The sequence below is a fragment of the Stenella coeruleoalba genome, assembly GCF_951394435.1.
Source record: "Stenella coeruleoalba genome assembly, chromosome: 15".
NCBI lineage: Eukaryota > Metazoa > Chordata > Mammalia > Artiodactyla > Delphinidae > Stenella > Stenella coeruleoalba.
In genome coordinates this window covers 75,833,284-75,854,069 of record NC_137161.1, presented here as the reverse complement: position 1 = coordinate 75,854,069, position 20,786 = coordinate 75,833,284, and the positions used below count along the sequence as shown (strand labels likewise).

At 39.7% G+C, this 20,786-nt stretch overlaps 1 protein-coding gene across 1 annotated transcript in view; it reads left to right on the top strand.

Annotated features, from left to right (window-relative positions):
• The window catches only part of AUTS2 (activator of transcription and developmental regulator AUTS2), a 1,122,376-nt gene that overhangs the window by 493,350 nt on the left and 608,240 nt on the right, over positions 1-20,786 (top strand). Inside the window, exons 3-4 of the mRNA XM_079944557.1 lie at positions 4,261-4,362; positions 19,055-19,090. Of these exons, the coding sequence (XP_079800683.1) occupies positions 4,261-4,362; positions 19,055-19,090 (138 nt within the window). The remainder of the gene's footprint in view (positions 1-4,260; positions 4,363-19,054; positions 19,091-20,786) is intronic.

Below are 20,786 nucleotides of genomic sequence, written 5' to 3'. Positions count from 1 at the left end.
TTCTAGTTCCAATTCCTAAACTACATAATATCCCAATGGGTAGAAACGTCTGGAACTAGAGAGTGAATTATAGTAATTTTTATTTATTTATTATTATTATTTTTTTTTGGTACGTGGGCCTTTTACTCTTGTGGCCTCTCCCGTTGCGGAGCACAGGCTCCGGACGCGCAGGCTCAGTGGCCATGGCTCACGGGCCCAGCCGCTCCGCGGCATGTGGGATCTTCCCGGACCGGGGCACGAACCTGTGTCCCCTGCATCGGCAGGCGGACTCTCAACCACTGCGCCACCAGGGAAGCCCTATAGTAATTTTTAAATAAGCGAGGTCCTGAAATACCTGAAGGCGGATAGTAAGAAATTTCATTGCATCATTTATAGCAAAAACTTTCTTATAACAGATGCCATGGATGCTGGGATAAATCAATGCAAGCAGATTGATTTTTCTTAGGTCTTTAAATGTTTAAGCCAGCACCTGGCCTTTGTAATGTCTCTGGTTGTAGGTAATAGCTGGGAATTTCAGGTGAAGGATTACAGCTTCTGGGTTAGTTGTGCTACCCCAATTATCCATTGGATGTGCTTGAAAATGCCAGTCTTAAATGTATTCATGGGATTCGGAAGGAATACTTCTTTGCCTGATATCTTGTGGTTTAGCTTTAGTACTTGCTGTAGTCAGTCTATTTCTTTGAAATATTGAGCTGTCTGACAGCTTAAAATCCTAAGTTTCCTTTAAACTTGAGCCTGGCTTTGGAGGAGAAAAGGGGTGATGTGGGGGTGGATTTCATGTAAGGCTCTCCAAAGAGAATTCGCTGAAGTGCTTTTGCTGGCAGGACACAGGCAAGGCTAGAAAGCTGCTTCCTCTCAGTTTTTCTTGGGGTTTTGCCCTTAGCCTAGAACAACATTTAGTCAGATAACTTACATCAGGGCCACAGGGGTCTCTTGCTGGGCCTTGTTGAAGTCATCATTTTCCTTCCATGAAGAAACATGGAAAAGACCCAAATGCAACGTCCAGATTTTGTTAAGCCTCTTGAACATCAGGAAAAAGTCTTGATGCTCTTATACCGTTAATTCCCACCTAGATGTTTATTTCTCTTCGAAGTTGGAGGACTTAGTTTTTATAAACATCTCTTTTTTTAATGATTTTTCTTTTTTTTAATTTAAAATTTTCTTTTTTATTTTTCGGCTGCGTTGGGTCTTTGTTGCTGCGCGCGGGCTTTCTCTAGTTGCGGCAAGCGGGGTCTACTCTTCGTTGCAGTGCGTGGGGCTTATTATGGCGGCTTCTCTTGTTGCGGAACGTGGGCTTTAGTAGTTGTGGCTTGCAGGCTCTAGAGCGCAGGCTCAGTAGTTGTGGTGCACGGGCTTAGTTTACCGCGGCATGTGGGTTCTTCCCAGACCAGGGATCGAACCTGTGTCCCCTGCATTGGCAGGCAGATTCTTAACCACTGTGCCACCAGGGAAGTCCCTATAAACATCTCTTGCTCAAATGTTACCTAATAAGATTTCTTTCCTTGTGAATGCGGTTGGTTACCACAGATGTATTGAAAGTATATTCTGTGGAGAATACTAGTCTACCACTGAATCATTATCTCCAGGTTAAATGTAAACATTTAAACCAGCACTAAGAATTAAAATGAAGACAGCAGTAGGCAGTGGAGACATGGGGTTAGCCCTAGATCTCTTGCCTAATTCGGAGCACATTTCCTCTACACACTGTTTCATCCATACATTGGAATTAGCTTTACCTGCCTCTACTTACCTCAGAGATCCAGTGAGATAAGAGTTCTGACGTCGCTTATGAATTACAGAGCCAACTCCACATACAGATTTTATCATCAGTATAAATATATTTAACGTAGACCTTTTAAAACTTGAAAATGTTATCATAATTATCAATGAAGAATGAGACGCTTGCTAGAATTTGAAGGCATATGTCAAAAAACAAATATACAGAGAAAGAGCTCTTCAGAGACCATAGTGGAAGAGACAATATCTGAGCTTTAAAAAAGTCTTGACCTGAAAAGTACAGAGAAAGTGAGAGTGAGCATTCCAGATTAAGAAAATCTAGTGTGAAGAAGTGTAGGGCAGGAATGGGCATGGCATGTTCAGGAAATTGAGAGGAAGTGATGTTCATTTTAGATTAAATTCCCCTTTATTATAAGTGTAAAGATGAAAACTTGAAGAGAATGACAATATTCTGAACTTTTATTCCATAGTAATAAGAAAAGGCTCATATAGCTTGCATCTGAATTAATTTAGAATTAGCAGGTTTAGCAGTAATTTAAGAGGAAACTAAGTACTTAAGGGCTCAGAAGGATACAAAGTAAAATTAGCATCATTTTTCTGGCTTCCATTAGAGAAGACTTCCTGGAGAAAGGGATTTTAGAAGAGAGTGGTAAAAGTGGATTTGTAGAAAGGTTGAAATCAAAAAACAATGCCTTCTATATAGGGGGGATTTGGCAATAGCTGATTAGATGGTATGACCAAAAGTTAGGTCTGAACTGCAGTCTTTAAAGAGGCACATTAAAGGTACAAGGAATGCTGATTTGGATTCATTCTCCATTCATCTTGGTTCATCTTCCCCGATGGTGCCAGAGTCACATGAAAACCTGCAGGCAAAAGGTTTGCTACCTGTTACCTGTTCTGCTCTCTGAAGTTCCCTGCTACCCGGAAATATGGGGCTTGTGTTTTGCTTGAGACTTTCCATGCTCTGATCCATACCCGTCTCTCTCCTGTTTCTTCCTATTTCCTCCCAAAAGGAACTCTCTATTTCAGATAAGACTCCTGATCATTTCCTAGCATGTTGCTTTCCCTGTCTTTTCTTTCTAACTTTCTCCCATCAAGAGTATCTTTTCCTCCCCTTTCAGCCGTATGAGCTCAATCTGCTTTTAAAATTCAAGGCTTCAGACATCACCTTTCCTCCTAACATCACTGACTCGTTTTTTGGTTATCATTTAGGATGTATGTATTTCCTTGTGTTGCTATATTTGTTTGTCTTGCGCTGTCTTTCTCTTGCTAGATCGAGAACATTGTAAAGGTGCCATGTGTTGTAACTTACCTCACATTGCTTGGGTTCTCTGCAAATGTGGTTGGTGATGACATTATAGACTAATGGTCCATATGAATTTGACTCATAGTCTTGTATAGACTAATGGTTTGTTCTTGTGTTTTGTGTGTTTGTTCATTTTGAATGGAAAACCAGATCTGGCTAAATGTGTACAACATCCTGAACGTGAAAATCAGAGCCAGATAAATGTGTAGAAACTGCTAAAGTGTAAGCTTTGTGTCAGAGCAGAGAGTTTTTAATTTGCTTAAGCACCATATCTCTAGCTCTTACTATCAGGCTCAAATGTGGTACTTAATACATATTTGTTGAATGGATGCTGGTTTAATTTACTTAAGCTGTAGGTCTTAATTTGGTATTTTAAAATATCTTTAGAATATTGTCTCAAAAAACAGGATCATTGTCTCCCTAGTGCATAAAGGATAATATACAGAATCTCATCATCTTATCTGAGGAGAAGAAAACCTTGTTTTATATTCTGTTTTGTCATTTCTTTTTTTTTTTTTAATTTATTTTTTTGGCTGCGTTGGGTCTTCATTGCTGCGTGCGGGATATCTCTAGTTGCAGTGAGCCGGGGCTACTATTTGTTGCGTTGCGCGGGCTTCTCATTGCGGTGACTTCTCTTGTTGCAGAGCATGGGCTCTAGGCCCACGGTCTCAGTAGTTGTGGCTCGTGGGCTCTAGAGTGCAGGCTCAGTAGTTGTGGTGCACGGGCTTAGTTGCTCTGCGGCATGTGGGATCTTCCCGGACCAGGGATGGAACCTGTGTCCCCCGCGTTGGCAGGGGGAATCTTAACCGCTGCACCATCAGGGAAGTCCCTGTTGTTTCTTTCTCTTTTTCTTTCTTTTTTTCCCCAGAAGAGGACAGAGGAAATAAGATGGGAAATCATATTTGGTATAACCTAGATTGGAAAAATCTCAGGAAAGATTACCCTCCAAGATTTATGTTAAACTTTTCAAGTGTTTATTGAAGGGCTGCTGCAGTCTTTTATCTACATTGACACTTTATGGTAAATGTTGTACTTATCCTACCCTCCATGTTTCTTTCTATGGCAGCTTACCTGGTACTATTCAGAAGCTGAGAAAAATGCTGAAGTTTAGGACCTTCAGTTGTTCACTTTTGACAAGGCTTAAGGAATAGGGGTGAAGGAGCAGTTGTGTGAGATCACTGACACTTTTCTTTTTTTCTCTTTTCTTCTGCCTTCAGCTCAAGCCAGGGCAGAACAGCTGCAGGGACAGTGACAGTGAAAGTGCCAGTGGAGAATCCAAGGGCTTCCACAGGAGCAGCTCTCGGGAAAGGCTCAGCGATGTAAGTTAAAAAAAAAAAAAAAACTAAACTAAACAAAACCACCAGGTCACACATCCCTTGGGTCGATTTCAATTTTCCAACACTCTCATCCCTTCACATCACTTTGTAAATATCCAAGCATTATTACACTTCATCCTTTCTTTTTTTTTTTTTTTTTTTGCGGTACGCGGGCCTCTCACTGTTGTGGCCTCTCCCGTCCGGAGCACAGGCTCTGGACGCGCAGGCTCAGTGGCCATGGCTCACGGGCCCAGCCGCTCCGTGGCATGTGGGATCTTCCCGGACCGGGGCACGAACCCATGTCCCCTGTATCGACAGGCAGACTCTCAACCACTGCGCCACCAGGGAAGCCCCACTTCATCCTTTCTTGGCATATAAACATTTGAGCATTGCTTTGTAGTGTCATTCTGTTTTCTGGTTTGACCTAATATGTGTTTTAACAAATTATAAGGTTGGTGGGAGTATTTGTCAGCTTAAAAAAATAGATTACAAAAGGAAGTGCTAATACTTTTAATATCAGTGTTACAAATGAAAGAAGTAGTCTGGCAGCGCCACAACTGGGAGATAACATATTTAACTATGGGCTTTTTGTCATTTCTTCATGCATGAGCTTGGTTAACAACCTTTTTTTTTATTATTATTTTTTTATTTTATTCCTGCTGGAAGGGATGACTAACCAGCCACTTAAAGAGAAGGAATTAAATTTCCTGACTGATGTCTGGAGGAAAAACCCTCATGAGCACACACCATACCTCTTAAGGAGGTCTGTCAGCCTTCTAGACCTGGCTCTAACCACTCTCCAGCCTCCTGTGCACCAGGCTGAGAACCATCTGGCCCTCTTTGGGCCCTCTTGCAGTCTTCCCTAATGTGTTATATAACAGGATTCTTGACCCATCTTTGCACCTGAGGGCAACATTTTAAAACTTTCTTTTAAAATAGAACAAGTAGGGAGCAATTATTATTAGTGATAACTGAGAAAGGAACATTAACATATTGAGACAGTACTCTTTTTTTCCACAATTTTTTTGGTTTATTTGCAAAAGAATTTATTATTAGCTGAAGAAAATAATTCCACTTTTGATAAAAAAATAATTTGGATAGCCATTGAAGAACATTCTCAGAAATAATACCATTTTCCCTTTTGTGATTAGCATACTCAATTTGGGAAATTTTGTTTTTCTCTTCCCTTCCATTCTCTTCTCTTCTCTTCTTTTCCCCTCTCCCTCTCTCCTCCCTGCCATCCTTCCTCCCTCCCTCCCTTCCTTCTTCCCAGCTATAGATTCCCCTTCAGTCACCACAGGTGGTGACTTCAGGATTCTAAGCACCTTTCTTTTTTCTTTTTAAATTGAGTTATAATTAATATACAGTATTACATTAGTTTCAGGTGTACAACATAGTGATTCAGTATTTTTATACATTATGAAATGATGACCACAATAATCTAGTTTTCATCCATCACCATACGAATTTGTTACGGTGTCATTGACTATATTCCCTATCTGCACATTACATCCCCGTGATGTATTTGTCTTATAACTGGAAGTCTGTTCCTCTTAATTCCCTTCACTGATCTTGTCTGCCCAGCACCCCCCGACAGCCACCTCCCTCCTCTTTGGCAACCACTGGTTTGTTCTCCATATCTATGAGTCTGTTTCTGTTCTGTTTTGTTTGTTCATTTGTTTCGTAGATTTCACATATAAGTGAAATCATATGGTACTCATTTTTCTCTGTCTGACTTATTTCATTTAGCATGACACCCTCCCATCCGTTCATGTTGCTGCCAGTGACTAGAATTCATTCTTTTTTATAGCTGAGAAATCTTCCATTGTGTGTGTGTGTCTGTGTATCACATCTTCTGTATTCATTTATCTGTTGATGAACATTTAGGTTGCTTCCATATCTTAGCTGTTGTATATAGTGCTGCAATGAATGTTAGCAGTACATAGATGTTTTTGAATTAGTGTTTTTTTTTCTTTGGATAAATACCCAGAAGTAGAGTTGCTGGATCATATGGTAGTTCTATTTTTAGTTTTTTGAGGGATCTCCATACTGTTTTCCATAGCAGCTGCACAAATTTACATTCCCACCAGTAGTGCACAGTGCTTCCCTTTTCTCCACATTCTCACCAACACTTGTTTCTTGTCTTTTTGAGAATAGCCATTCTGACAAGTATGAGGTGGTATCTCATTGTGGTTTTGATTTGCATGTCCCTGATGATTAGTGATGTTAAGCATCTTTCATGTGCCTGTTGGCCATCTGTATGTCTTCTTTGGGAAATGTCTATTTAGGTCCTCTGCCTATTTTTTAATCAGGTTGGTAATTGTTTTGATATTGAGTTATATGAGTTCTTTATACATTTTGGATACCAATCCCTTATCAGATACATCATTTGCAAATATCTTCTCCCATTCAGTAGGTTACCTTTTTGTTTTGTTGATAATTTCCTTCACTGTGCAAAACGCTTTTTAGTTTGATGTAGTCCCATTTGTTTATTTTTGCTTTTTTCTGTTGTCCTTGCCTGAGGAGGTATGTCCAAAAAAAAAAAATGCTAAGACTAATGTCAAAGAGATTATCACCTGTGTTTTCTTCTAGGAATGTTATGGTTTCAGGTGTTATATTTAAGTTTTTAATCCAGTCTGAGTTTATTTTTCTATACAGTGTGAGAAAGTGGTGCAGTTTCATTCTTTTGCATGTTGCTGTCCCGTTTTCCTAACACTATTTATTAAAGAAACTGTCTTTTCCCTATCATATATTCTTGCCTCCTTTGTCATAGATTAATTGACCATATGAGTGTGGATTTATTTCTGGAATCTCTGTTCCATTGACCCATGTGTCTGTTTTTGTGCTAGTACCATACTGTGTTGATTACTGTAGCTTTGTAGTATACTTTCAAATCTGGGGGCATGATACCTTCAGCTTTGTTCTTCTTTCTCAGTATAGGCGTATAGACCAATAGAATAGAATTGAGAGTTCATAAATAAACCCATATATCTATGGCCAAGTAATTTTTGTTGTTATTGTTGTTTTTTGTGGTATGTGGGCCTCTCACTGTTGTGGCCTCTTCCGCTGCGGAGCACAGGCTCCGGACGTGTAGACTCAGCGGCCATGGCTCACGGGCCCAGCCGCTCCGCGGTATGTGGGATCCTCCCGGACCGGGGCTCGAACCCATGTCCCCTGCATCGGCAAGCGGACTCTCAACCACTGCGCCACCAGGGAAGCCCTGGCCAAGTAATTTTTGACACAAGTTTTACATCCATTCAATTGGGAAAGAATTTTCTCTTCAACAGGTGGTGCTGGGACAACTGGTTTTTCCCATGCAAAAGAATGAAGTTGGGCCCCTACATCACACCATGTACAAAAATTAACTCAAAATGAATAAATGACCTAAGTATAAGAGCTAAAGCCATAGAATTCTTAGAAGAAAACATGTGGGCAAATCTTCATGACCTTGAATTTGGCAGTGGATTTTTAGATGTGACATCAAAAGCACAAGCAACAAAAGAGAAAATACATATGTTGGACTTCATCAAAATTAAATACTTTTGTGCATCAATGGGCGTTATCAAGAAAGTGAAAAGAAAAGCTACAGAATGGGAGAAAAATATTTGAAAATCATATAACTGATAAGTGTTGAATATCCAGAATATGTAAAAAGCTCCTAAACTCAAGAACAGAAAGATAAACAACAGAATTCAAAAATGGGCAAAGGGCTTGAATTGCAAAAATTGCAAAGGGCTTGAATTGTATATCTTCTTTATGCAAAGAAGATATACAGATGACCAATAAGCGCATGAAACATGCTCATCATTATAGTCCTTAGGGAAATGCAAACCAAAACCATAATGAGATATCACTTCACAGCTACTAGGATAGTTATAATTTTAAAGAATGGAAAATAACAAGTTGGCATGAATATAGAGAAATTGAAGCCCTTGTACATGCTGGTGGGAATGTAAAATGTTGCAGCTGCTGTGGAAAACAGCTTGGCAGTTCCTCAGAAAGCTAAACAGAGAATTACCATACACCTCACCAATTCCAATTTTAGGTATATACCCAAACACCAGGTACTTAAAGAGATACTTATATGCCAGTTTTCATTGTAGTATCATTTATAATAACCAAAAAATAGAAACATCCCAAGTGTCCATCAGCAGGTGAATGGATGAACAAAAAGTGGCATATATGGACACTAGAATTAGCCATAAAAAGGAATTAAGTTCAAACCTTGAAAACATTATGCTAAGTGAAATAATCTAGACATTAAAGGATAAATATTGTCTGATTCCACTTACATGAGGTATCGAGAATATATCAAGAATATGCAAATTCCTAGAGACAGAAAGTAGAAAGGGAGTTACCAGGGACTAGTGGTAGGGGTGGGGGACTGTGAGAGATGGGAGTTATTGTTTAATCGTAACAGAATTTTTGTTTGTGATGATGAAATAGTCTTGGAAATAGTTTTGATGATTGCATAGCATTGTGAATGTAATTAATGCCACTGAATTGTATACTTAAAAATGGTTAAAATGTTAACTTTATTGTGTATATATATATTTATTTTACCATAATAAAAAATTTGAAAAATATTAGGGCTGTAACAATCTTGCCAGTCTCGTGTCAAGCCAATCTGTGATCTACTTTGAGTTTATATTGCTTATCATTAAAATTCATATTTCTTGCAACACTATTAAAAGATTAAAGAAGGAGAAATGACACACATAAAAAAAAGGAAAGGAAGGGCTTCCCTGGTGGCGCAGTGGTTGAGAGTCCGCCTGCCAATGCAGGGGACACGGGTTCGTGCCCCGGTCTGGGAAGATCCCACATGCCGCGGAGCGGCTGGGCCCGTGAGCCATGGCCACTGAGCCTGCGCGTCCGGAGCCTGCGCTCCGCAGCGGGAGAGGCCACAACAGTGAGAGCCCCGTGTACCACACAAAAAAAAAAAAAAAAAAAAAAGGAAAGGAAAGGAAGAAAAAGAAGTAGTTGGCTTTTAGTGAGTTGTTTCAAAATCTCCAGTCACTATTTCCTGCACGTGAGCAGTTGTGAGGTTGCAGAGTCTTACCTCAGGGCCAATGCAATCTAAAATCTTCTGAGATGAAAGCCTTTGACAAGTCAAGCCACAAAACGACTCTTTTGGATATCAGGGCAACATCTCCCCACACAATATTTTAAAGAATAAAGATGCTTCCATTTTTTCTTAAAAGAGAATTAGTAATTAATTACTTTAATGACTATCAGAAAATGAAGAGGTGGAGTTTGTTAAAATATCTCCATGTCTCTCATCACCATGCTTGTGCTTTCATTACTTTCTTGAACATATGGAAAATAGTTATTATTAACCATTTTAATGCCCTTAATCTACTAATTGTGTCATTTCTGAGTCTGTTTCTATTGATTGGTTTTTCTCCTCCTTATGGATTGTATTTTTCTGGCTTTTTTGCATGCCTGACACTTTTTTGCGGGGGATGCCAAATATTGTGAAGTTTTTTTTTGTTGAGTGCTGGGTATTTTGGGTTTCCATAAATATTCTTAAGCTTTATTCTGGGCTACTATTATGCCACTTGGAAATAATATTTTGATTTTTTTCTGAGGTTTATATTTATGCTTTTCTGGGTGGAACATTCAGAACAGCCTTTAGCCTAAAGCTCATTTTTCCCCAGTACTGAATACTCTGCCTAATTCCTGATGTGTTACAAGGTTTCTCCACTCTGGCTGGTGGGAATACCAGTTGTTCCCCGCCCTCTGTGACTCTGGCATTCGTTCTACCTGCTCCTTTTCAGTGGTCATTTCCCTTGCCTTGGGTACTTTTCACCCACAGATGTGCTGATATGGACTCAGGTGAAGATGAGAGGGAAGCCTTCTGCAGGTTTCCTGATTCTCTCACCGTGAGCCTCTCTTTTCTCCCATCGTCTGCTTTGCAAATTACAGCTGACTTGGCTTCCTCTTACTATCAACTCTGTTTTCTCAACTTAGGGATGCTTCTGGGATCCACCTGGGTTACCCCCAACCACCCGACTATGGCATGAAAACTCTCTTCAGACAGCAAGCTGGGGCAACTGTAAAATTTATTTCATTTGCTTTCTGTCTCTCTAAGATCACAGCACTGCCTATTGCCCAACTTCTAAAAAGCCTTTTTTTCCCACACATTTTGTCTAGTTTTTTAGTTGCTTAAGGTGTTAGACTGAATTTGATCCCTGTTAGTCCAGGTTGCCCACTCTGGATTTTCAGCTGAGATAAAACTCCCTTTAAGTCTTCCACTCACTTTAGTGATATTTTTAGGAGCTGTGGCAGTTAAGACTTACTCTCAAGTGCAGCTAATCAAGATTACTGTATTATTCCAGCTTTTTTTTTTTTTAAACTGGACAAGCAAAAAGAGTAAGAATGAAGAATTCCAGTGTGGCTGGAGAATTTGACTCATGGGTGAAGCTTAAAACCAAATGTGCTTGGTTTTTCTAAATTACATATCCCCAAACTACATTGCCAGGAGGGAATAATAGTTTACGAGGACTGTCACACTGATCAAGGAGACATAGTAACTTGTTTAGATTAGTCACTAAGGAAAAAGTTAAGGGAAATAATTGAATATGTAAATATTCATAGTGAGTTATTCAAGGGGGAAAATACTGCTTCTGACTTATACAGAATTGTGTAAGTGAGGAAGTTTTCAAAACTCAGGGCCTAAACTTAGTAAATAAAAGCCTCAAATTTTGAAGTGATCATAGGCATTCATTACAAACACACCAAGTTTTAACAGCTATTTTGCTATTTATTATCCATGTGACCTTGAGCAAAAAACTTGATCTTTCCAAGCCTTGGTTTCTTTACCTGTGAAATGGGGGTCGTTTCATCTACCTTGTTAGGTTTCTTTTAAAAGATTACCTGGTACTGTGTGTTTGAATCACGTAACCTTTCTTGGCGTACCCAGTGTGCTCATAAGTATTTATTCCCTTTCTTTCTGCATCAGATTTACACTTACCTTAGCAGCCTTCTCTACCCTTTCCGATTTGAATTCCCTGGCAGTGGTCAATTCGACAAGACCTGCTTATCTCAATCATGACAAACACCGTTCTTCCTCCCAAATAAAATCCTCATTATTCTATGTCTCCTTACCTATTTTTCTCAAACTTGAACTCCCTCTCTTATTTCCTTGCCTCCGTATTGGATCCCACAGAGCTAGTATCTTCAAAATCGAGCCCTGTTCCTTCCTCTGTCTTACTTATCCTGTTTACTTCGTCACTCTGCTTTATTTACTGACTTTATTTCTGAAGAGGCCTTTGGCTATGATTATCCTCTCCTTGACATGACTGATGCTTCAGATGCCCTCATCATTTCTTACACAGATGATTCCCGTGGCCTCTCAGTGATGTAATCTGACGCATCTCTGTTTCCTTTGCCCTGTACTCGACAAAGCTTCCACAGTTGTTTATCTATGAGTCAGAGCTCACTATTAAACTTTCTTCTTTAAGATCCTTTGCAGGCACGCTCCTGAGGTTATAAGCGGAGCCCTCCACTAGGACATATGAAGCTACCTCTTCATCCTCCCTCTCTCCCTCTACTTCCCAATGGTTTCTACCTATACTTGTTCCTTCTGGACTGCTCTTTTTTTTTTCTTAAATAATGTAAACTTTCAAATTTTCCTATTTTTGTTTCTTTTGTCTCCTTTTTTTTCTTTTCTCTTTTCCTTCTGCAGTTCCTATGTCACTTCCTCTAGCAAACTCTTCTACCACCCTGTGGAAGTAAACATTTTTAATGCTTTATTCAGATAACTACCTGTAATGACTCTAGTGTCTCTCTCTGAAAGAATTTTGGGTCAGGATTTAATTATGAAAAGGCAGACACATATTTCATACTTTTAAAACTTTCAAGATGTTGAAGGAATTGAAGCATTTCAGAAATTAGGTGAAAAGGGATTGAATTCTAGTAAGTATTGTGCTGCACAGTTCTCTACTATTATTTTTCTGTAGCTCTTCAGTCCATTTAGTATCACAGTTGAGGCGTTTCTTCTGCTGCTTCTTGAGACACCCCTTCTACCTCGAATCTCCCAAGTTTGGGGGGGTTTATTGATTTATCTATGCCACTGTGCCATTATCCACCCATCTATGCAGGCATCTTTCCTAGCCTCCTTTTTCTCACTTAACACCCAAACATTTATTGTTAGGTTTACTAGTTACTGTTAAGGAAGAAGTAGACAAAGGACACACCATCAATGAACTTCCCTTTATTTAAGAAGAAAACCTAATCCAGACCTGTGACAGACTCTTGATATTCTGTTTCTCCTTTCTTTTCTTTTTCTGTTTTTGCCATATTTTCATTTTCCCTACCAGTTTGTTTATGCCTTTTGCCTTTCCTGTATCATGTTTTTATGTGTTTTCTTGGATAGTCAGTGTTTTGATTGTCCAGAAATATTTATCAAATACCTTTTTAAGTGTCAGGTATAGTTCTGGGCACTTGAGATTGAATGGTGAACAAGACGAAGCCTCTGCCCTCGTGAAGCTTCTACTCTGTTGAGGGAGGCAAGTAGAAAATCTGTGAGCAAATGATAACATTGTTTTTGATGTGTAATACATTTTGTGAAGTAAACTAAACAGTAGTGGGGGGTGGCAGGGTGTGTGCTGCCACTTTAACTGGAGTGATTGGATTAGTCCTTTCTTACTTTTTTTTTAATATTTATTTATTTATATGGTTGCACCGGGTCTTAGTTGTGGCTCACGGACTCTTCAGTTGCGGCACGCAAACTCTTAGTTGCGGCATGCGTGTGGGATCTAGTTCCTTGACCAGGGATTGAATCTGGGCCCTCTGCATTGGGAGCGCAGACTCTTATCCACTGTGCCACCAGGGAAGTCCCTGGATTAGTCCTTTCTGTTTTGGTGATTTTTGAACTGAAGTCTCAATGACGAAAGGAAGGAAGAACATCTAGGCAACAGGAATGACAAGGTCATGACCCTGAGTCAGGGCATATTTAAGGGGAAGAAAAAAGGCCAGTGTGGCTAGAGCAGAGTGAATGAACACAGGGGCTGGTCACATAATATCTTCCAGCTCATGGTAAGCAGGCTAAGTACTGTATTAGTTTCCTGGGCGGCTGTAATGCATGACCACAAGCCAGGGAGCTTAAAACAACAGAAATCTATTATCTCGTAGTTTGTAAGGCTAGAAGTCCAACATTAAGGTGTCAGCAGGGCCATGATTTCTCTGAAGTCTCCAGAAAGGAGTCTTTCCTGTCTTCTCCCAGCTTCTGTTGGCTTCTCACAATCATTGGTGTTCCTTGGCTTATAATGACATCACTTCGATGTGTGCTTCTCTTCAAATGGGCTTCTACTCTATTTGTAGCTCTTTATGTCTTCTCTTCTTATAAGGAGAACAGTCATTGGATTTAGGGCCCACCTTAATCCAGTATGACCTCAACTTAATTACATCTGCAGAGTCCCTATTTCCAAACAAGGTCATATCAGTCAGGGTTCTCAAGAGAAACAGAGCCAAAAGGATGTATAGACATATACGGTTATGGTGGCTGACAAGTCTCAGAATGTGTAGTCAGCAAGCTGGCCTCCTAGAAGAGCTGATGGTTAGATCCAGTCTGAGTGCAAAAGTCTGAACAAACCCTAAAGACGAGAAGGATTGACACCCAGGAAAAGTCTGTGTTTCAGTTTGAGTCTAAAAGCAGGAAAAAACTGTTGTCCCAGCTTGAAGGCTGAGACAGACAGAGGAATTCCCTCTTATTCTGAGTATGGTCATCCCTTTTGTCCTATTAAACTGACTGGATGAGGCCCACCCTAGGGAGGGCTTTACTCAGCCTGTTGATTTAAATGTTAAACTCATCCCAAAACACCCTCATGGTAACACCCAGAATAATGTTTGAGCAACTATCTGGGTACCCAGTGGCCTAGCCAAGCTGACGCATAAAATTAACCCTCACAATCACATTTTGAGGTTCCAAGCAGGCCCTATAATTTTAGGGGAACACTATTTAACCCACTATATAGGTTAGTATTTAAAAAGCCTCTCAAAGATGTTAGAAGGAATTGTTAACAATTTTTCCTTTACAATGTTTACTTTTCCTTTTATATGAAGAAATGCAGGTAAACGTGAACACAAGGGTGAAATTAGGGAAAGGAGTTGGAAGGCTGTTGAATATAGATGAGAGCTGATAACAGTTGGAGATGGGCTATAACAGAGGGTTGAAAATTGAATTTGGAAGTGACCGTTTCCACACCTGATGCTTTTTTCAAGTTGTGCCCCCATTTTTACTTCCACTAGTAGCTCATTTCTCCATTTAAATATAGTTTGTATCTTTGTAAGTTATTAGTAATCTTACCTCCAAGGCACATTTCTTAGGATTAAGATTTTAGGTTCTTTAAATTGTCATTGCTTTCTAAACCACTACAGAAAGTAATTGAGCTTGTCTTGTGACCTTTGTAAGAAACATAGTTGGCCAAGTGATTCTTAGCATGATCCTTCTGCTTTTTACTCCCAAGAGAGAAAAGCATAACATGGAGGTGGGTAGGCAGGGATGTCAGACACAAATGATGATTTGGAAGAATTTTAAATTATTCTATTTAAATTAGCCCTAGGGTCAGAGCATGCATTTTCCTCTCGGGGTGGAATGCACATCTGTCCCATACTTAGGGAGCCTTAAGAGTAGCCATGGCCTCTTTGTGTAGATCTCTGATGAATGGAGTACATCTATTTTGGATGGATAATCGATTTGTGAAATCCCTTGTTGTAGGTAAGCTGTTAAAACAGAAATGTTAACTTCATGAGTTTAATGCGTAGCTTCAATGGTGACTTAATGACAGAGATGGATAGAGAGTCAGGTGGGGGGCAGTGAGAAGAGTAGAATGAGCATTTAATGAATATCCACTTGCAGACTTGAATGTTAGCAGCAACATTCTCCTTCCTGGAAAATGTCTTTCAACTGTGCATCCCATTACTATTCCTGCAGCCCATGTAGCTTGGAGATTGAGGCAGAGTGTGTTTGTAAGAAAGCTCTCCTTTGCCATGTAATAGACTGAGGTGGGTAATTTGCAGAGATTGCTGGAGCAGTGGTCAAATCTGAAAAAAACAAAACAAAACAAACCCAGAATGAAAAGACCATGTTAAACAGGAGCTAGCTTATAATGAGCCCGGAAATCACATATCACATAGCCAGCTGGCTGGAATTTCTTCATGTTCTTGTCTTCTCATGCAAACTGCTAAATACATTCTCATACTCTATTTTCTCAGTCTCTCCATACCTCTCATTTCTACCTAATGCATTGAAAATATGAATGAATTGGCAACTCTACCACTTGAAGAAATAAGAATGAAGCTTTTTCATTATTCAGCAGACATAGCTGCCTAAACATGTGGGCATATGGTATTATTTCAAATGCTTTTGAATCCAAGGATGCTTTTATTTATTGCATTTAAAAAAAAATCTCCTTCTAGTTTTTCAGCCCTCATTTTGACTCATAGGCTTTTTTAGATTCTATGGCCACTTTTGCTATATAGTTTGGACAGAGTATGCCTTCTCTCTCCAAGCAAGAAAAATGGAAGACCCTTCCTCTCATTATAAATTGGGGAAACACAGAAAGTTAAAATCAGCTTGATTCCATGAAATGGTTCAGTGGTCAGGGCATCACCACCTGTCTGCTTTCCTAAGCCTTTACCTCTTGGTGTCTGTCTCTTCTTCTATAACGTGAGAAAACAGTAACAATCCCTAGATGCACATCTGTAAGCAACTGGCTAACATAATACATTTCTAACAATAAAAAAGCTGTTTTAAAATATTTAATTCTTGTAGCATAATCTGTTGTTGCCCGTGGTTTAAGGTGTTCATGGATTTTGTGACTCGGAAAAATGTTAAAGCGATCAAACATTGCCAGCTATATTTAGATACAGACTTAGATTAGGTATATATGGCCGAGGCTCTTCTGGGCCTCTTGGATAGCAAGGCCTCAGGGATGTGATATGTGTCCTGAGCTATCAGTGAAACCCTGACTTCTGCCTGTTGCTGGTCTCAGAACTTCTGTTATACCTTTGTGTATGAGGGTGGAGGTCCTGCTGGTGACCAGGAATAGCGTCCCACTAAATACAGGGTCATAGCAGATTCTTGGGCTTATAGAACTGGACAAGGAGAAATCTCTTTATTTCAGAGATATTTCTGTTCAAATTCTCCAGCGATGATTAAAGGGAGTTGGCAACTGGCCAAGAAAAATGTGATGGGGAAGAGAGTTAGAGGGAAGGAAATGTCAATGCCGTGGACATTTGGCAAAGTAGATTAGAAGGGTTTTTCCACGAAGTTTTCTGCCAGGTCCAGAAATTGTAACTTAATGCCACAAATCTTTTTCTATTTAAAAAAAAAAAGGTGAGTCCAGTGGGTTGGTAAATGTGGGTAGCCTTTGACTCTAAGGTTCTTTATGCTTTCTAGCAAATGCTGAAACTCCAGCAGACCTTTAATGTACACGAGGATCTAGTGTCTGTGTTCCTTCATGTGTGTGTCTGTGTTCGTGCATGTGTGTGTGTGGGGGGGGGTGTTATAAGGCAGGGTGCTTAAATGCTTTGTTGCATTATGTTAATTCCTCGGCAGTGCAATCAAATTCATGTCGTAATTAAAGCTGTCAGTTGGAAGGCAAGCCAATCGCCACGAAAACACAGCATAACAAATGAAGTGAAATGATTCTGCGTGTAGCTATACAATGCTTCGCCAGGCATGAAATTAAATAAGTAATTTGATGTTGACATCAGAAATTGAAATGATACCCACTGTTCCCTCATTCAGTCAGACCTGCATAAACAATAGGCAGAACAAATATGCACAACAAAGCCATCCTCTCCACCCAGCTCCCTGAGTAATGTACAATATATATGCAAAATGAGTAGAACAGAGCTTCCCGAGACCAGAAGGATGTCATTTTCTTTGGTATACAATAAGATGATATGTATGTGGGGGTGGGGAGGTGGGTTTGAAGAGGCCCTTCTGCTTCTTGGATAAAATGCATTTGCAGAAAGGGGGAAAAATACCAAAATTAACAAATCCCATGCTCTCTCTCCGGGAAATTCACCCTAAAGTGAATTTACCTCCCTGGGGCATGACTCCAGGCTAGTGGAGATCTAACTTGGCTTTTGCCTTCCTCTGTTCCACGGAGGGGTGTATGTGCGGAAAACAGGTGATGCTGTCACATGGCTAATCACTGCTGAGAAGCTGTCTCCATGACTACTGTGCATATCCCTACATACTGTTTACGGGATCAAGAATGAAACAGGATTTCTGAAAATCAAGTCCAGTGTACAGGATCACACATCAGCGTTCTTTATTCCCCTGAGCCTGTCTGGAGCACTGAGGGGAAGAAAGTTTTGCTTTGGGAGCTGCATTTAGGAGCTGACTGTCCTTGTTTGATGCGGATGCTGTTTGTACTTACAGCACTATTATTTCCTTCTCAAAGCCAGTGTAAAATTAAGAATCACATCTACCGTATTTTTGGAGGTATTAAATTCACCTGAGCCCCACTCCCATACAATCCATTCATTCATTCATTTATTTATACATTAATTCAACAAATACTTATTAACTGCATCCTGTGTGCAAGGCATTGAGCTAAGCTCTGGGGAAGCCATGATGAGTCAAGCAGATGGTCCCTGCTACCTGTGGTTTGCAGAGTAGGGACAGGACATTTCGGTGGAACAGTTAGAGGTTACCTAAGTAACTGGTGCATCACCGTGGAAGTCCGGTCCCTCCATGGAGTGTGTAACAGCCGACCCAAGCTAGGCAGGGAGAGGCCTTGCTGGTGCAAGGATGCTTAGCTGAGACCTGAGGGCTGCCTCAGTGCTCGTGTTCTTTTTGTTTCAAACTTATTTGGGGCCTCTCTTGTTCATAAAGAGGACACTAAAAATTAAAGAATTTGTAATGAGAGATTTTAGGAAAAAATAAACAAACATACAAAAACAGACAAGTTTAAAGCACAAACCAAGTTCTTTTTGGGGGGTCTCTTTCCCCTAAGAAGTGATACCGCACGTACCTTCCAGCATCACTGTTCTTTAGTTCCCTGTGTGTGAGAACTATGGAACCCTAAATTGATAATTTTTGTTACTAAAACCTTTAGAAAAATGGTGCTTTTCACTACTTCCCTTTACCCACACATTCTTTGCATTTTAGTCTACTAATTATGTTTACAAAATGTCTCATTTTTGAAAAGAACTCTGTGTGTACTAACTGGTGCCTTGAGGGGATAAACTGGCAAGTAGGTCACACACTGGAAAAGTCATCCAAACCCACTGGGCTTTTTATTTTCAAGTCAGTCTGGGCTTTTTCCTCTTGCCTGCCCCTTTGCGGCCACAAAACTGAGTAGCTTGAGACCAGGGCATTGAATGTCAGCAAGTCAGGGAGGGAGGCTGATGCGTGTCTGTTTAGTCTCAGTGCAGGGCGAAATGCCATCATTAATTCATTACCCAGCTGCCTGTCAAATAAATTGGCAATTACATCCACCGCAGAATCTTGGAATTCAGTAAATAGCACGTTAGCATCTCTGAGTTGCTGAGAGATGTAAAGGGGAAAATTAAGCAACACGGTGTTTGTATCAGTAGCAGATGACAAGGGGCCGCGTATACAGGCAATGTGGTGTAGTGATGAAAAGCCTGCGAAGGACTGGTAATGAGCTGTGTGGATTGGAATGTGTTAAAAACCATTGCTGATTTTCCACTTTGTCTTTATGCTTTCTTGCAGAGTTCAGCTCCTTCCAGCTTGGGAACAGGCTACTTCGTAAGTTTATCTCAACTTCCACATGTGTGCCTCGTATTGGCATTGATTTACTTGTATAATGTATGCTCATTAGGATGTGAAAAAAATCCAAGAAATTCCCTCTCAGTCCTAAAGAGCAGACTGATGTCCATCCTTTTACTAAGAGTTGTTTCACTTTTAAAATACATAACCTGCTGGGCTCTAGGGATCACAAGTCAGTCTGTGATGTGGGCCTGGTTCCCAGCACCCAGAACATTTGCTCCTTACCTGGCAGTGTACAGGGGATACAGGGAAACGTGACTGCCTCATGCCACCTTTCCTACAAAATGGTGTTTTTAGTGAGAAGTGTCGTGTGGTGGACAGAGTTCAATTTATGCATTGAGGTGTATATTCATTTTAAGATCTCTTGAAGAACTTCCCCACATATACGATGAATTGCCACTTTTTAATTTTGATGAGAGGTGGTGTTTTAATGGATGTTTTCCCTCACAGTCTGAGTAGGTGGCCTTCAGATTATTTTTTCTTCAATCATTAAACTCCTCATTTTATCAAATATAGATGTATTATTTCATTTCAAGACCTTATTTCTGTCCTTTGAGAAGGGTGTGGATGGTGACATACCTCAGGGCTTATCACAATATTTCTCATTTATAAAGAAATTGTCACTTCATTTCTTTTATCTGTAGCTAAATTACCCTTCTTGGATTCAATAATACTTTTCAAGATATAAATAAAAGAAAATTACAAATAGACATTATTTACACAACAGGATAACATGCCAGTGTAGACATTTGTTGTAGTATTTAAAGGAATTTAAGGAATTTAAAGGAATATGATTTATGTTCCAAATGACGAACACTGATACTCTAATATCTGCTCAGCATTTTCTGAGAAAATAATGAAATCATGAAAATGAAGTGGAAAATAATTACTGATTCAGTTTCATTGCCTTTAAATTTCTTCCCTCTAAAATGCTAATTACTCTGGTTTTCTTCTGCCCATTTGTCTCCATACATTTATGTTAAATTCATGAAAACAAGCATCATTTCATTGAATAATAAGTCTTTTCCAAGCTTGGAAGAAGTGGCATTTTCTAAATGTTGATTTTTTTTTTTTGTCTTAATCTATGATATGAGGAGAAAAAGGGTAAAGTTTTTTTTGGTACCTGCTTAATACAGTCAGCACACATCATTACTCCTTATTATGGTTGAATATTCATGCTTACAGAAACAAGCAGGGTGCTGAAACAGGATCCTGCTTCAGCAGTTGAAATAACAGAAGTATTCCCATCTGCCATCTCTTCACACCAGGCTGGATGTGGGTTGAGATGTTGGAAGTAAAATCTGGAGACTGCCAATGTTTATTCTCTATCCAAAAGCTAAATTCCCCCTCTTTGCTTTCTTCAGCAGAAGAAGGCCAATGCCACTGACTCAGCCTTTGATCACTTCTAGACTGAACATTCTAGTATATATATTTTTAACTGTCCGTGTGAGCACTCTGAAAGAAGAAAGTCACCTCTAGAAGCACTGAGAATTTTATTATGCTTTTGGTCACTTATTTTTCTCTCTAATTCCAGGAATGTTTATTTTAATTCTCTAATGATAGGTTCCTGTGAATAAAGAGTCTTTGCAATTATGAATCTCAAATAAATTTTACACTTAGACAATTTTGGATGAGTATAAAAGCTTTTTTCTTATTTTGGAAAAATTATCCTTAA